Source organism: Heptranchias perlo, chromosome 26 (assembly GCF_035084215.1).
Source record: "Heptranchias perlo isolate sHepPer1 chromosome 26, sHepPer1.hap1, whole genome shotgun sequence".
In the NCBI taxonomy this organism is placed as follows: domain Eukaryota; kingdom Metazoa; phylum Chordata; class Chondrichthyes; order Hexanchiformes; family Hexanchidae; genus Heptranchias; species Heptranchias perlo.
Window position 1 is genome coordinate 21,749,938 of NC_090350.1, and position 15,710 is coordinate 21,765,647.

Sequence of the window (15,710 nt, forward strand, 5' to 3'; positions counted from 1 at the left end):
ATTTTGAGCCCAGCATTTGGTGCCTGGTGAGAACATACTCTTGGGCGAGGGGGCAGTCAGTTTGGCTGCCAGGCTCACTACAAAATCCCTGAATGGGGAATGAGTCGGTCACACTGCTCTTTCACTTCCTATGAATGCAGGGTGAGAAAAGGAGAGGGGGAAAACAGACACGGGGCAGTCATTCAAGTTTATTTTTAAACTCTATTACAAGTGGAAGGCCTGGAAGCTAAGATGCAGGAGGTCAGTTTTTGCAGTTAGTGAGTTGTTTAGAGAGAAAGATAATGTCAAAAATAAGTAAGTCAGCCCACAATAAGGACAGAGCATGTGGTTTATTATTTTTTTCCCTCATTTTCAAGGAGAGAAGCAAAATTGAGTGAAGAAAGTGAGGTTTGTTTACAACTGTTATGTTCATTTGCTGTCTGTAAAATAAAGCAGCTTAACAATTCAGATTGGGACTCATCTCACTATAGTGTTTTTCAGTCTGCCAATGGACAGACTGGAGAGGTTCACATGAGGACACATGCAAAAGACACCATATCCAGTGAGGATCACAAGGGGTTCTATTGTTACACCTTCAAGTTATGTTATCATATAATTAGATAATGGGCAGTAGGGGCACATTTCTGAACACAAGGTGCTCGGACCACTAAGGGGAGTGGCCAGCATCACTGTACCTAAAAGAATATCTAAGTTGGACCCAAAATTTGTAACAGTAGCGTTAAGGAAAAGTAGTTATCTCCTTCATTGACTTTATCTACCTCAATTTCCCCATTCTGCAGAATTGGCTGCACCACATATCTAAATAATACAAAATATCTTAACTACATACAATATGAAAATGCATTTTAATAACAGTAATACTGTAGAGATACATGGCTACAGTGTAGCTAACCTTTTAAGCACTAGATCACATTTGTTGTGCTGATGGGACTATGGAGATTCTAGTTATTCAGCAGGCTAACAGTTAAAGATGTCACAGTCCAGGGCAGATACCAGAGAATTGACTTTTGTCTGGGATCTGCAAGTTAAGTTAACAAATAATCACATTTTTTTTTTAAAAAAGTGTAATCAAAAAACTGCCATTTTGTTGGTTGGTCATAAAATACTTGATTTTATAATTTTGTTGCACCTACTGGCAAGTTCACATTAACAGTGTCCAGTGTCACAATCTGTGAAATTCAACACTGAAGCACCAAAACAGAGATGGTTCAGTGAAATGTGGAGGGAAAAAAAGCAATGTTCTTCAAAGGAAGTAAACAGATACTCTGAAGCAATAAGTTCACATCAATAGTGTCCACAAAAACCAAATCACAATAGCACATAGGATCCTATACATTGCAGAGTTGCTGTCGTCGTCAATTTGCTCTGCACCACCTAAGAACTGATTTATGACAATGCTGCACTTTAATAATCGTGATCATGACACCTTATTGCAGCTCAGAACACATATTAACACTAAACACAAAAAGACCTGGGGTCTGCATCTTTTTTTTACTGTAGGCAAGATTGCTAGTGATCATAAAGAAAATTTCTAATCACACTGCAATCCTGTTTAAACACATCTTTACTTTTGAAAATTTTTCCACAGGCATTTTAGTGGCATAGCATATTGATGCTGCAAACAACTTTGCCACAGAGAGTGGTGGGATGTGGGCTTGTAATCTGTGAATCTCCACTCGGACTTTCTGATCTGTTGGGGGTAAAGAGGCAAAATAAAAAAGACAGGACACCACAAGCTACACATGCAGACATCCCAGCAGCCACCTCAGGAGCAACTACAATGGAAAGGGCCTGCTTAGCCTTTTGGTCAGGAAACGATGCAGTGTGGCATGTGATCAAGAGGTGGAAAATGAGGGCCTACAAGAGAGGGCTAATACATTTTTAAAACTGAACCAAAAAAAAGTTCAATCTTAATGAACTTTAGAAAAACCTATACAGGCAAGTACACCCTTAATTCCCACCGTTCTTCGCCAATTAGAGGTCACCCAGCATCAGTTACAGAGTCTAAAGCAACAGGGAGCCTACTGCAACAGACACTTCATTAATTCTTCAGTCAAGCTTCAGAACACCCTGTAATCAGACAGCCACGAATTCCATTCCTTCTCCAGAACAAAGATTGCAAATTGGGAGGGTTTAGGAAGACAAAAAAAAAATCCCTTTCTATGAATTTTTTCAAGATCATATTTCTACTTCATAGTATATCATAGTAGGTACAGCACAGGAGGAGGCCATTCGGCCCACTGTGCCTGTGCCAGCTCTTCAAAAGAGCTATCCAATTAAACTTGTTGTCAGCAGTGATATTGCTACAGTAACACTCAATACCACTAACAATTCCACTATAAAGGAACACTCCTTTTAACACTAATTCAGCATTTAGAAATTTTAAAAAATTGTACAAGATTCTAATTCATGCATTTTTGTGATTACATTATTTTTGAGACAACCTGCTTTTCAGAGAGATTTTTAAGCTACATCTTAAAAATTAAATAACAAACATTCATCAAACAGTACATTAGCTATTTTACATCTCTGAAGGTTATGGTGTCATCCAATGGGGTGGAAAGTGCTCAAATTGGGGGCAAAGGGCTGTGTTCTCACACAGTACTGTCACAACAATTGAAATGTTACATTAGGTTGAGAGCATAGTTCAATTCTGCCTTATTCTCAGCACCCTGTGTGGATACCGTGAGGATTAGGGGGTTATTTATTTGCATTACACTACCTCCCACATCTTAGGATGGATGTTATGGTGTTCTTGAATCAAAAACATTACCTACTTTCAGAGTTTTAATGGATTTCAACTGTTGGGAATTTACGGAGAACGAAGTGTTCTTCAGCTGTGCCATGTCCCCCCACCCTTTCTTCCCCCTTCCCCAGCTGACTGGCAAACAATCCAATTGCTGCACTACTGTTAATAGCTCCTTGATGCAGAGTATGGTGCATTAGTCTGTTCCTGAAAACAAAGACTTTCTAGTCAATTTGCAAGGGGAATTAAAATTTCTAATATATTGGCAGTCTTATTTTGCACAGCCACCATTTTAGATTAGAAACTTTAAAGCTTTTTTTTGTTCATCAAGTTTAAAGCTGTAAGGGATCTTGATGCTGAACACTTTTCTTTTTTGGGCACTCGGCCTTAGCATCAAACGCTCCAGGTTAGATATGGGCTAGTTATCTGTAAATCTTCCGTTATTTTGCATCAACAACGTGGGATCTAATGTCTCTCCACTTAAGTCTCTCGTGGCCATGAACCAACTGTTGCTAATCTGCTTCCAATATTGGCAACATTGCTAGACGCAGACTCTTCACTCCCCATATTTTAGTTTCAACTTGGCTCCACCCAACAGCTGCATAGGCAATTTAATTTGTGTTGTACCACCAGGTGTTGGAGCTGCAACAGGCTACTTTTAATCCCGGCCTTAGCCAGGTACCCAATGCAATAGTCTCCCACACCACCTACCTCTGTGGCCTAAATAAGACTGCCAATAAATTATGAAGCATTTATGCAACATACTCACACTTATTAGTAACTGGAGCACTTACAGTTAGCAGATAGAGGAGACTTTTATCTCATTACACTGGGCTGGATTTAATTTCCAGGTCCCCGAATTAAAAGAAGAGTGCTAATTAACTTCACCACCTGATCTTTATAACTCAACTCCTGTAAGGGGATGAGAAAGGGGCCAGTGGCACTGCAGATTAGTCTAACAGTTTGCCTGCATCATTTGGCTAGCTGGCAAGTAAAAAAGAAAATCCACCAGGAGAGTTTGCTCCTGTGCACTACCTTTTTAATCACTCAGAGTGCCATTGGTGAGATTTGGAAGCTAGTTCGGTCTGTCACAGAGCAATGACGCAGGGAACTTGCACGGGGAAGAATATACTTGAAACCAATATGAATGGGGTGGGGGAGAGAAAGATGAATCAATGTTGGTTATTAATCACTAGCTTTCATATTTTGAGATTCCTGCCCATGGCTGAAGATTTCTGGTCTTTTGTTTTAAGCTTTAAAAGGATTCTCTCTTCCCAGTCAAAGAGGACAATGTTAGTCTCAGTACAATTGAGAAACTTTACAACATGCACATGTACATTAAAAATCACATCCACTCAGTAATTATTAAAAAAAGGTAAGCTTTAAAATACAGTGCCAGAACCAACAGAAAAGATCAGACACCAAGGGAACAATGCATTAAAGAGACACAGGGTCACTGTTTCCACCCCATTATGCGGACGACACAAAACAATGACAGCTTATTGAGTCAGGGCTAGCAAATAGCAATATAACCTATTAGACAAGGATGAGGATTCCTTTACAGATGAGCTATCTTGTCTGCTACTTGTCCCCTTAGACAGGTCAAATGTGAATTTAAAAAAATTATTGCAGTTTAAAGCAGCTCTGATACATCCATCAGAACAGGTACAATTTTATAACGGACACGTTTCGGCTTCTTTTCCTGGAGGACAAGTTCTTTTTAAATACTATTTTCTAGCCCTTGAAGTTCACCTTCCAAAAGTGAATAGGGTTCATCAATATTTATCATCATTCAAGCAGTTCATTTTCCACCTCTGTTTAGCCAAACCTGCAGGCTGCCAGGAATGGGAACAAATTTAAATCACATACAATTAAAAAAATGACAAGACGAACAGAAGAGACAATAATGAGAATGGTTATAATTATCATAAATATATAGTTAAGTGCTGGAGAACCTTCCTCAGTTGTTTGGAGTCCACCCTGCCTCCTTCCACCTGTGTCATATCCTGGTTAATGTTCAGTGTCTCACACACACAGCTGGGCAAATCCAGTGGTTCTGGCTTTCGGTCCCTAAAAATAAGTCTATGAGAACCATTGCAGCACAGATTTTACTCAACCCAAGGAGCACCAACACAACAATATCCACGATGTACAAGTTATAAAACATCCACATATTAACCAACAGTGAATACTTCAATACACCAAGACCATCATATTTTAGTGCTATTTTAAAAAACATTATGTACATATTTATTCAATGCACAGCATTTTAAGCTGTTAGATCTTGAAATTCGTAAGTGATTTGCCAGTGGCACAGCCCAGTCAACCACTAATGTTTGCTTACCCAGAACAAGTCACCTACAGTAAAATTGTTCCAGCCCTGTTGTATTTGTGTAGAATATCGCTTGGGTAGAATATAAAGTATTTCTCACAAACAGAAATAGTCAGCAAAGGCTGAAAAGGGATTGGCTCTGGATTTTCTGCTAATGCAGAAGATTTCACTTTGGTTTTACCAGCAGATATTTGGCTCTTTCCATTTGAGAAAATGTCACAGAAAGAGGCTTCCCAACTTCCTCCATCTAGACTGGCAGCTATTCTGTAGCATTCTTCTCTCCAGTTTACTGACCTCAATGGACTCCTAGGGTAGGGGTTCTGTCAAACTGCTCATGTCCCATTCAGAAATCAATGAGGGATCTGTAGTGGCTGGAGTTTCTTTGGCCTTGAAGTTTCCAACTATATACAATGGTACACAACTGCACCTGTTCAACATGATGCTTAGGGAGGAGTATTTGCAACCTGCCTAGAGAGGAAAGGGTTAAGGGTGGCACTAAATAAATCCTTCACCATCTGTCAAGCTTCTCTGAATCTGCTGCTTGTCATCCACATTGTCTCCAGCAGACTCATTCTCCTCACTTGATTCTATGTACACAGGCCAGTTGGCATCTTTGTCCTCCTTCTCCTGGTTCTCCAAAACCTGCTCAGTCTGGCTCAGATTGACTGGTGATGTCTCCTCGTTGGTGGTCATCACACATGTGCAGCTGTCACACAAACCAAACCGTCTTGCGCCATGCTGCAGGTTGCTGGTAAACGTTCTCCTGCATCCTTTGCAGACAATTGGTCTGTTAGATCGATGTACCTGAGGGAGGTGGAATTCAACATGTTTAGTTCAATTATGAACAAACACACAGATGTTTTCATCAAATGGAACACAACAGGCCTTCAAAGTTAGAACTAAATAAAGTCATTACTATGGCCCACAATATTTATTTTAACAAATTGTTAGGTATTTTAAAAGATATTTCTTGATGTTTATGGACTAAAAGTCACATTTATGTCAGCGATTAATCATGGATCACACCAAATTTAAATGGAGGACAGGATAGCGACCAGTACATTTAGCAGTAAATCAGGGATAGTGGTAGTATAATTGGTCCAGGTGCGGCGTGTCCCCACACATGGGCAACTTGGCATGGTCACATACCATCCCGACTTGGAAATATATCGCCATTCCTTCATTGTCGCTGGGTCAAAATCCTGGAACTCCCTACCTAACAGCACTGTGGGAGAACCTTCACCACACGGACTGCAGCGGTTCAAGAAGGCGGCTCACCACCACCTTCTCAAGGACGGTTAGGGATGGGCAATAAATGCTGGCCTTGCAAGTGACGCCCACATCCCATGAAAGAATAAAAAAGGAAAAAAAAAAGAGTAAAATTGATGAAAATAGAAAATTATGACTAAATAACAGTCACTGAAACTTGGCTTGGAATGGAATATTCCTACTAGAGATTAAATAGCGATATCATAGCAATAAGGATTTAAATAAATCAGCCACCAACAGACACCTGCGTGTGTCTAAAGGACACAGCAAGCTTCTTTTCAGTTTCTGTTAAGCTGACAATCAGTGTTGAACTGAAGGGTAATCACTTTAATCTTCTGTTGGTCTTGCTGTTTAATAGCCTTTATGGCAAGTATCAAAGTACTGCAAAACTAATATCATCACCTGAGTCACTGCCCTGCTGCATTCTAAAGGTGCAGTGTTAGAAGCAGAAATATCACTCTCGGTAACTGGTCCAACCAACAAATGCAGAATAGCTGAACGCAACAGTGCTATGTTGGTTTGTCGGTACAAGCTTCTTAGGTGCTGAACACTCTACCATAGTTCTACAAAATTCAAATTACTTACAAGAATATTGTATATCATTAGACTCATCTATCTAGCTACAAGCTGGGTCAGAGAATGACTCACACATAAATAAAAGGGACACTGCTCCCTGTTCTGTCTGCTCAGGTACTCACTGACTAAACTTGCAGCTTTGTTTTAAAATAAAAACAGAAAACGGTGGAAAAGCTCAGCAAGTGAGGCAGCATCTGTGGAGAAATAAACAGAGTTCTCTAACTCTAACATCTTCCAGTTTTGATGAAAGGTCTTCAACCTGAAATGTTAACTCTGTTTATTTTTCCACAGAAGCTGCCTCACTTGCTGAGCTTTTCCAGCATTTTCTGCTTTTATTTCAGTTTTCCAGCATCCGCTGTATTTTGCATTTGAGCTTTGTTTTAAAATTATAAGGTGTCAGAATGCCTCAGATGGTGGTCCATGTTGAGTTAATTGATCTCAGTTGGTATGACAGAATGGATGTGGTTACGGGTCTGTCTTAGATATTCTCTCGGGTACAGTGTCGTTGGTCACTCCCATAACGGTCCAAGTGTCTTACGTTCAGCAGTGTGCCCATACTGCCCAATATCTAATTATACGATAGCATAAACCCATGGGAGGAAGTGTAACAATAGGACCGCCTTGTGATCTGATAGCATATCTTTCACACATACCCTCATATGTGCTTCTCTAATCTTCTGAAGGCAGACTGAAAGTCATAAGTGAGGCTCAGCCAGATATTAATCGTTAAGCTGCTTTATTTTACAGACAGCAAGTGAATGTACAAAGTAACATACGTAATCAAATCTAACCTTGATTCAACTAATCACAGAACCCTCCTCAAGAAGAAGGATAAAAAAATACTAATTAGCAGGCTTGCTCATCCTTTTACTGGTCAGCCTTCTGATCCCAACCCGCTCTGGGTTTCTGATGCCAGGCTGACTCCCCAGACCTAGCTGGCTGACTGAGTGACTGCTCAATTTGTCCCTTTGTACTTTCCTCTCTCTGTTCCCAGAGGGCAGTCCCTCTGACTTCTTCCCTGTTCGGTGACTCAGCAATAGATTGGTCAATAAAACTGGATACCTCACCTCCTCCCTTGAGTTGCATGTTCAAAGAAAAACATCTGAGTCTATTCTCAAAATTAATATGGGCTACCCAGGTTCAATAGATCTGGGATGAGGCAAGACAATTGATCCTTATTGTCTCAGTTTGAATAGCCATTCCACAAACTGGACTGTCTCGCTTTAATACACAACTTTAATCCCTAAAGCAAATTCCTACTTTTTTTTTTAAAAACCTGTGTGAATTCACTGTTTTAAAAATAACACTTACGCATAACTCATTCCCAAGCGGTTTCCACAAAGAAAAGTCCGATTAAAAATCCTATACCACATCTGGCCTCAGCACCCGTCTAGATGAAGTGGAAAATGAAAAATGGCCAAGGTACCTACACCTGGTCATGATCCAGTGACTCTTGCTAGAAAGTTCATGTGGGCATCTGTGAGAACAAGATCATGATCGGCTGTAATGGTCCCCATGGTCAAATAACCTACAGACATTCATTGTGCCAAGTCACACATAAAGAATGGGTATTTGTTTACTATTTTGTCCTGCTTCACCTCTTTCAACCTTTTGGAGAAATTGCCAAACCAAAGAATTCAAACTAAAATGTATGTATATTAACACAAAGTATGATTAGCAACCCATCCACCGTCCTAAACATTCACTCCCTTTGCCACCAGCACACCGTGGCTGAAGTGTGTACCATCTACAGGATGCACTGCAGCAACTCGCCAAGGCTTCTTCAACAGCACCTCCCAAACCTGCAACCTCTGCCATCTAGAAAGACAAGGGCAGCAGGTATGTGGGAACACCACCACCTGCACGTTCCCCTCCAAGTCACATACCATCCCGACTTGGAAATATATCGCCATTCCTTCATTGTCGCTGGGTCAAAATCCTGGAACTCCCTACCTAACAGCACTGTGGGAGAACCTTCACCACACGGACTGCAGCGGTTCAAGAAGGCGGCTCACCACCACCTTCTCAAGGACGGTTAGGGATGGGCAATAAATGCTGGCCTTGCAAGTGACGCCCACATCCCATGAAAGAATAAAAAAGGAAAAAAAGAGTAAAATTGATGAAAATAGAAAATTATGACTAAATAACAGTCACTGAAACTTGGCTTGGAATATTCCTACTAGAGATTAAATAGCGATATCATAGCAATAAGGATTTAAATAAAGTAATTCCAACAGCAGAATCCCTTTGAACTGAACTGAGAAATAACAAGATCAGTCACATTACTGGCAGTCTGTAATATACTGTCAAACAGTGGAGAAGAAATTGAGGATGACATCTGTAGGCAAATGAGAGACATGCATTAACAGAGTTACCACTGTAGATTTTGAATTACTCAAAAAATAGACTGGGATAAGGAAAATATTTGTAGTGATAAAAGAGGATTTTTTTTCCAGTGAATTTAGGACAGTTTCCTTAGTCAATATATTGCTACCCCAAGGAAGGAAGGAAGGAAGGAAGGAAGGAAGGAAGCACTACTTGACATGGAAACAACATAAAAGTAGAGGAATTTGGGAAACTATGGCCACAACATAACTAGGTTCAGTGTTGATTGGGGGAAAAAAAGCAAAGTATAGTGAGATAAAAAGGTACTTCACCAAATTAAATGGAAGGCAAAATTAGTAAACAGAATTGTAGAGCAGTAATGAGAAATATTTAAACAGGAAATGGAAAATCAAGCACATTCTAGCAAGGAAAAATGGAAGCGTATTGAAGGTTGTGGATCCAAAGATGAATCAGGCGATGAGATCAAATTTGAAACTAAAAAAAGCACAGATTTCTAAAGGGCAGGTTGTGCTTGACCAACCTTATAGAATTCTTTGAATAAATAACAGAGGATAAGAACATAAGAAATAGGAGCAGGAGTAGGCCATATGGCCCCTCGAGCCTGCTCCACCATTCAATCAGATCATGGCTGATCTTCGACCTCAACTTCACCTTCCCACCCAATCCCCATATCCCTCGATTCCCCTCGAGTCCAAAAATCTATCTATGTCAGCCTTGACTGTATTCAATGACTCAGCATCCACAGCCCTCTGGGATAGAGAATTCCAAAGATTCACCCTCTTTATGAAGAAATTCCTCCTCATCTCAGTCTTGAATGGCTGACCCCTTATCTTGCGACTATGCCCCCTAGTTCTAGACACTCTAGCAAGAGGAAACAATCTTTCACCGTCAAGCCCCCTCATAATCTTATATGTTTCAATGAGATCACCTCTCATTCTTCTAAACTCCTGAGAGAATAGGCCCATTCTACTCAAACTCACCTCACAGGACAACACTCTCATCCCAGGAATTATTCTAGTGAACCTTCGTTCTACCGCCTCTAAGGCAAGTATATCCTTCCTTAGATAAGGAACGTAGTACTCCAGGTGAGGTCTCATTAAAGCCTTGTACAACTATAGTAAGACTTCCTTACACATGTACTCCACCCCCCTTGCAATAAAGGCCAACATGCCATTCACTTTCCTAATTGCCTGCTGTACCTGCATACTAACTTTGTGTTTCTTGTACGAGGACACTCAAGTCTCTCTGAACACCAACATTTAATAGTTTCTCACCATTTAAAAAATATTCTGTTTTTCTATTCTTCCTACCAAAGTGAATAACCTCACATTTCCCCACATTATACTCCACCTGCCACCTTCTTGCCCACTCACTCAATCTGTCAATATCCCTTTGCAGACTCTTTGTGTCCTCCTCACAGGTTACTTTCCCGCCTAGCTTTGTATCGTCAGCAAACTTGGATACATAACACTCGGTCCCTTCATTTAAGTCATTAGTTAATAGGTAGAAGAAATTAAGTGGATGTATTTTAAATGGATTTTCAAAAAGCAGTCAATAGAATAACGCACAAGATATATGGCAAAGATAATGGCACACAGAACGAAGGGTCACATCTCTGATCGTAGATTCCCCACAATTCATGTTAAACTTACAGGTCTTCAGTTACCTGGTTTCTCCCTCCCTTCTTAAATAATGGAGTAACACTTGCAATTTTCAAATTTAAGGGCACAATTCATGAATCTAGAGAGCTTTGGAAAATTATGACTAATGCATCTGCAATTTCCTCACCTATTTCTTTTAATACCCTGGGATGGTAACCATCAAGTCCGAGATTTTTCTACCTTAAGTTCCATTATTTTCTCCCTTGACTTATTTTTAGATTCCCTTGTACCGCTGGTATTTTGTCCTCTTCCTCCACTGTGAAAACGGATACAAAGTACTCATTTAACAAGTCTGCCATTTTCTTATTATCCATTATAGTCTCGTCTGCATCCATTTTTAATGGGCCGACATTCCCCTCTACCACTGTCTTTCTCTTAATATCATAAAAACATTTGCTGTTAACTGTGATTTTTTTTTTCACATTCCCTTTTTGCACCTCATTACCTTCTTGATATCAACTTGTTGATTTTTATAGCTCTCCAAGTCCTTTGGAATTTCACTTTTCCTTGTATTTGTGTAATCCTTTTCATTTAGCTTGATCCTGTCTCTTATTGCTAATGTAACACCCTTATTTAAAAAGGGTAGTAGGCAGAAGGCTGGAAATTATAGACCAGTTAGCCTAACATCTGTGGTGGGTAAAATTTTGGAGTCTATTATTAAGGAGACAGGAGCGGAACATTTGGATAAACATAATTTAATAGGACAAAGTCAGCATGGCTTTATGAAGGGGAAGTCATGTCTGACAAATTTGCTTGAGTTCTTTGAGGACATAACGTACAGAGTGGATAAAGGGGAACCAGTGGACGTAGTGTATTTAGACTTCCAGAAGGCATTCGACAAGGTGCCACATAAAAGATTATTGCTCAAGATAAAGAATCACTGGATTGGGGGTAATATTCTGGCATGGGTGGAGGATTGGTTATCTAACAGGAAGCAGAGAGTTGGGATAAATGGTTCATTCTCGGACTGGCAACCAGTGGCGTTCCGCAGGGGTCGGTGCTGGGTCCCCAACTCTTTACAATCTATATTAATGATTTGGAGGAGGGGACCGAGTGTAACATATCCAAGTTTGCAGATGATACAAAGATGGGAGGGGAAAGTAGAGAGTGAGGAGGACATAAAAAACCTACAAGGGGATATAGACAGGCTGGGTGAGTGGGCGGAGATTTGGCAGATGCAATACAATACAATATTGGAAAATGTGAGGTTATGCACTTTGGCAGGAAAAATCAGAGAGCAAGTTATTATCTTAATGGCGAGAAACTGGAAAGTACTGCAGTACAAAGGGATCTGGGGGTCCTGGTACAAGAAAATCAAAAAGTTAGCATGCAAGTGCAGCAGGTGATCAAGAAGGCCAACGGAATGTTGGCTTTTATTGTTAGGGGGATAGAATATAAAAACAGGGAGGTATTGCTGCAGTTATATAAGGTATTGGTGAGACCGCACCTGGAATACTGCATACAGTTTTGGTGTCCATACTTAAGAAAAGGCATACTTGCTCTCGAGGCAGTACAAAGAAGGTTCACTCGGTTAATCCCGGGGATGAGGGGGTGGACATATGAGGAGAGGTTGAGTAGATTGGGACTCTACTCATTGGCGTTCAGAAGAATGAGAGGCGATCTTATTGAAACATATAAGATTGTGAAGGGGCTTGATCGGGTGGATGCGGTAAGGATGTTCCCAAGGATGGGTGAAACTAGAACTAGGGGGCATAATCTTAGAATAAGGGGCTGCTCTTTCAAAACTGAGATGAGGAGAAACTTCTTCACTCAGAGGGTAGTAGGTCTGTGGAATTTGCTGCCCCAGGAAGCTACATCATTAAATAAATTTAAAAACAAAAATAGACAGTTTCCTAGAAGTAAAGGGAATTAGGGGTTACGGGGAGCGGGCAGGAAATTGGACATTAATTTAAATTTGAGGTTAGGATCAGATCAGCCATGATCTTATTGAATGGCGGAGCAGGCTCGAGGGGCCGATTGGCCTACTCCTGCTCCTATTTCCTATGTTCCTATGTTATTGGTTGACCATGGTTGCTTAACTACAGAAGTGGAGCCTTTGCCTTTTAGGGGTATGTACTGGTTTTGTATCATACTCCTTTGAATACTTCTGTGTTAAGGAACTATGTTTTTTTAAACTAAAAATATAAACGATCTAGACTTAAGAATTAAGACCATATTGGCAAATTGTGACAAGGACTATGAAAGGCTCCAGAGGGACAAAGATAGGTTACTTGATGGTCAGCAGCAGTTCAATGTAGATAAATGTGAAATAAGAATAGGGGAAGCAAGTGCAACTTAAATGGTAAAATTTTAAATGGCATGGAGGAACTTTGTATGCAGATACACAGGTCAATAAAGGAGGCAGTTCAAATAGATATAGTCATAAGAAGGCAAACAGAATCCTTGGAGTAAATTTTAACTTCCAGCCAGGAAGAGAGTGGGAAAGATTTCAGGGCGCAAAACCCAGAAGGTAAGTGGGCGGGTCACAAATGAGGCCCATCCACGGCACTTCCAGGTTTCACACCCGGCAGCCAACCTGATTGATAGACAACCCGGGGGAGGGTCAGCCAACATTGGGGATCAGATCCAGCATCGGAAAGGGGTCCTGCCGATCGCGGGGGTCCTGTAGGCCAGGTGAGCTTGTTGCTTGTTGGGCCTGGATGAAGCACTCCTGTTCCTCCAGGCCCACAAGCAGTGCAATAAAGGCACTCACCTCATGGAAGGGGCCCTTCCCGCCTGCTTTCGCCTGACGTGATTCGGAGGCGATGGGAAACCTGAACAGGTACGGTTAAATTTGTTTCAATATTACAATACACAAAATATTAAGTACCTCAAGAAATCTTAAAAAGACAAGTCTAAAAGCATTGTGTCTTAATGCGCGGAGCATTTGCAATAAGCTAGATGAACTAACAGTGCAGATAGATATTAACGGTTATGATATAGTTGCGATTACGGAGACATGTCTGCAGGGTGACCAAGGATGGGAACTGAACATCCAGGGGTATTCAATATTTAGGAAGGACAGGCAAAAAGGGAAAGGAGGTGGGGTAGCGTTGTTGGTAAAGGAGGAAATCAATGCAATAGTGAGGAAGGATATTGGCTCGGAAAATCACGATGTGGAATCTGTATGGGTGGAGCTAAGAAACACCAAGGGGCAGAAAACGTTGGTGGGGGTTGTCTATAGGCCCCCAAATAGTAGTGGAGATGTAGGGGAGGGCAATAAACAGGAAATGAGAGACACATGCAAGAAGGGTACAACTATAATCATGGGTGACTTTAATCTACATATAGATTGGTCAAACCAAATTAGCAATAATACTGTGGGGGAGGAATTCCTGGAGTGTGTACGTGATGGTTTTCTAGACCAATATGTTGAGGAACCAACTGGAGAACAGGCGAGTCTAGACTGGGTATTGAGCAATGAGAAAGGATTAATGAACAATCTTGTTGTGCGGGGTCTCTTAGGGAAGAGCGACCATAACATGATAGAATTCCTCATTAAGATGGAGAGTGAAGTAGTTGAATCCGAAACTAGGGTCCTGAATCTAAATAAAGGCAATTACGAAAGTATGAGGTGCGAGTTGGCTATGATAGATTGGGGAACTTTACTAAAAGGGATGATGGTGGATAGGCAATGGCTAATATTTAAAGAACGTGTGCAGGAATTACAACAATTATTCATTCCTGTCTGGCGCAAAAATAAAACAGGACAGGTGGCTCAACCATGGCTTACAAAAGAAATTAGGGATAGTATTAGATCCAAAGGGGAGACATAAAATTGCCAGAAAAAGCAGCAAGCCTGAGGATTGGGAGCAGTTCAGAATTCAGCAACGGAGGACAAAGAGGTAGATTAAGAGGGGGAAAATAGAGTAGGAGAGTAAACTAGCAGGGAACATAAAAACTGACTGTAAAAGCTTCTATAAATATGTCAAGAGGGAAAGATTAGCGAAGGCAAATGTAGGTCCCTTACAGTCAGAAATGGGGGAAATTATAATGGGGAACAAAGAAATGGCAGAACAATTAAACACATACTTTGGTTCTGTCTTCACAAAGGAGGACACAAATAATCTCCCAGAAATGTTAGGGAACCAAGGGTCTAGTGAGTGGGAGGAACTGAAGGAAACCAGTATTGGTAAAAAAAAGTGCTAGGGAAATTAGGCTAAAGGCTGACAAATCCCCAGGGCCTGATAATCTACATCCCAGAATACTAAAGGAAATGGCCCTGGAAATAGTGGATGCATTGGTGATCATCTTCCAAAATTCTATAGACTCTGGAACAGTTCCTACAGATTGGAGGGTGGAAAATGTAACCCCACTATTTAAAAAAGGAGAGAAAAAAAAACAGGGAATTACAGACCAGTTCGCCTAACATCAGTAGTGGGGAAAATGCTAGAGTCTATTATAAAAGATGTGATAACAGAACACTTGGGGGGCATTAATGGGATTGGACAAAGTCAGCATGGGTTTATGAAAGGGAAATCATGCTTAACAAATCTACTGGAGTTTTTTGAGGATGTAACTGGTAGAATAGATAGGGGAGAACCAGTGGATGTGGTGTACTTGGATTTTCAGAAGGCTTTTGATAATATCCCACACAAGAGGTTAGTGTGCAAAATTAAAGCACATGGGATTGGGGGGAATATACTGGCATGGATTGAGAATTGGTTGACAGACAGGAAACAGAGAGTAGGAATAAACAGGTCTTTTTCCGGGTGGCAGGCAGTGACTAGTGGGGTACCGCAAGGATCAGTGCTTGGGCCCCAGCTATTCACAATATATA

General features: G+C 40.8%; 1 protein-coding gene and 1 long non-coding RNA gene across 2 annotated transcripts in view; one reads left to right on the forward strand and one right to left on the reverse strand.

The window, feature by feature from the left end:
• The window catches only part of LOC137342813 (uncharacterized), a 192,544-nt gene that overhangs the window by 100,764 nt on the left and 76,070 nt on the right, over window positions 1-15,710 (forward strand). The gene's annotated exons all lie outside the window — the stretch shown is intronic.
• LOC137342546 (zinc finger and BTB domain-containing protein 8B-like) overlaps window positions 832-15,710 on the reverse strand; it is a 32,657-nt gene continuing 17,778 nt past the window's right edge. Inside the window, exon 4 of the mRNA XM_068006490.1 lies at window positions 832-5,882. Within this exon, the coding sequence (XP_067862591.1) occupies window positions 5,574-5,882 (309 nt within the window). The 3' untranslated portion in view covers window positions 832-5,573. The remainder of the gene's footprint in view (window positions 5,883-15,710) is intronic.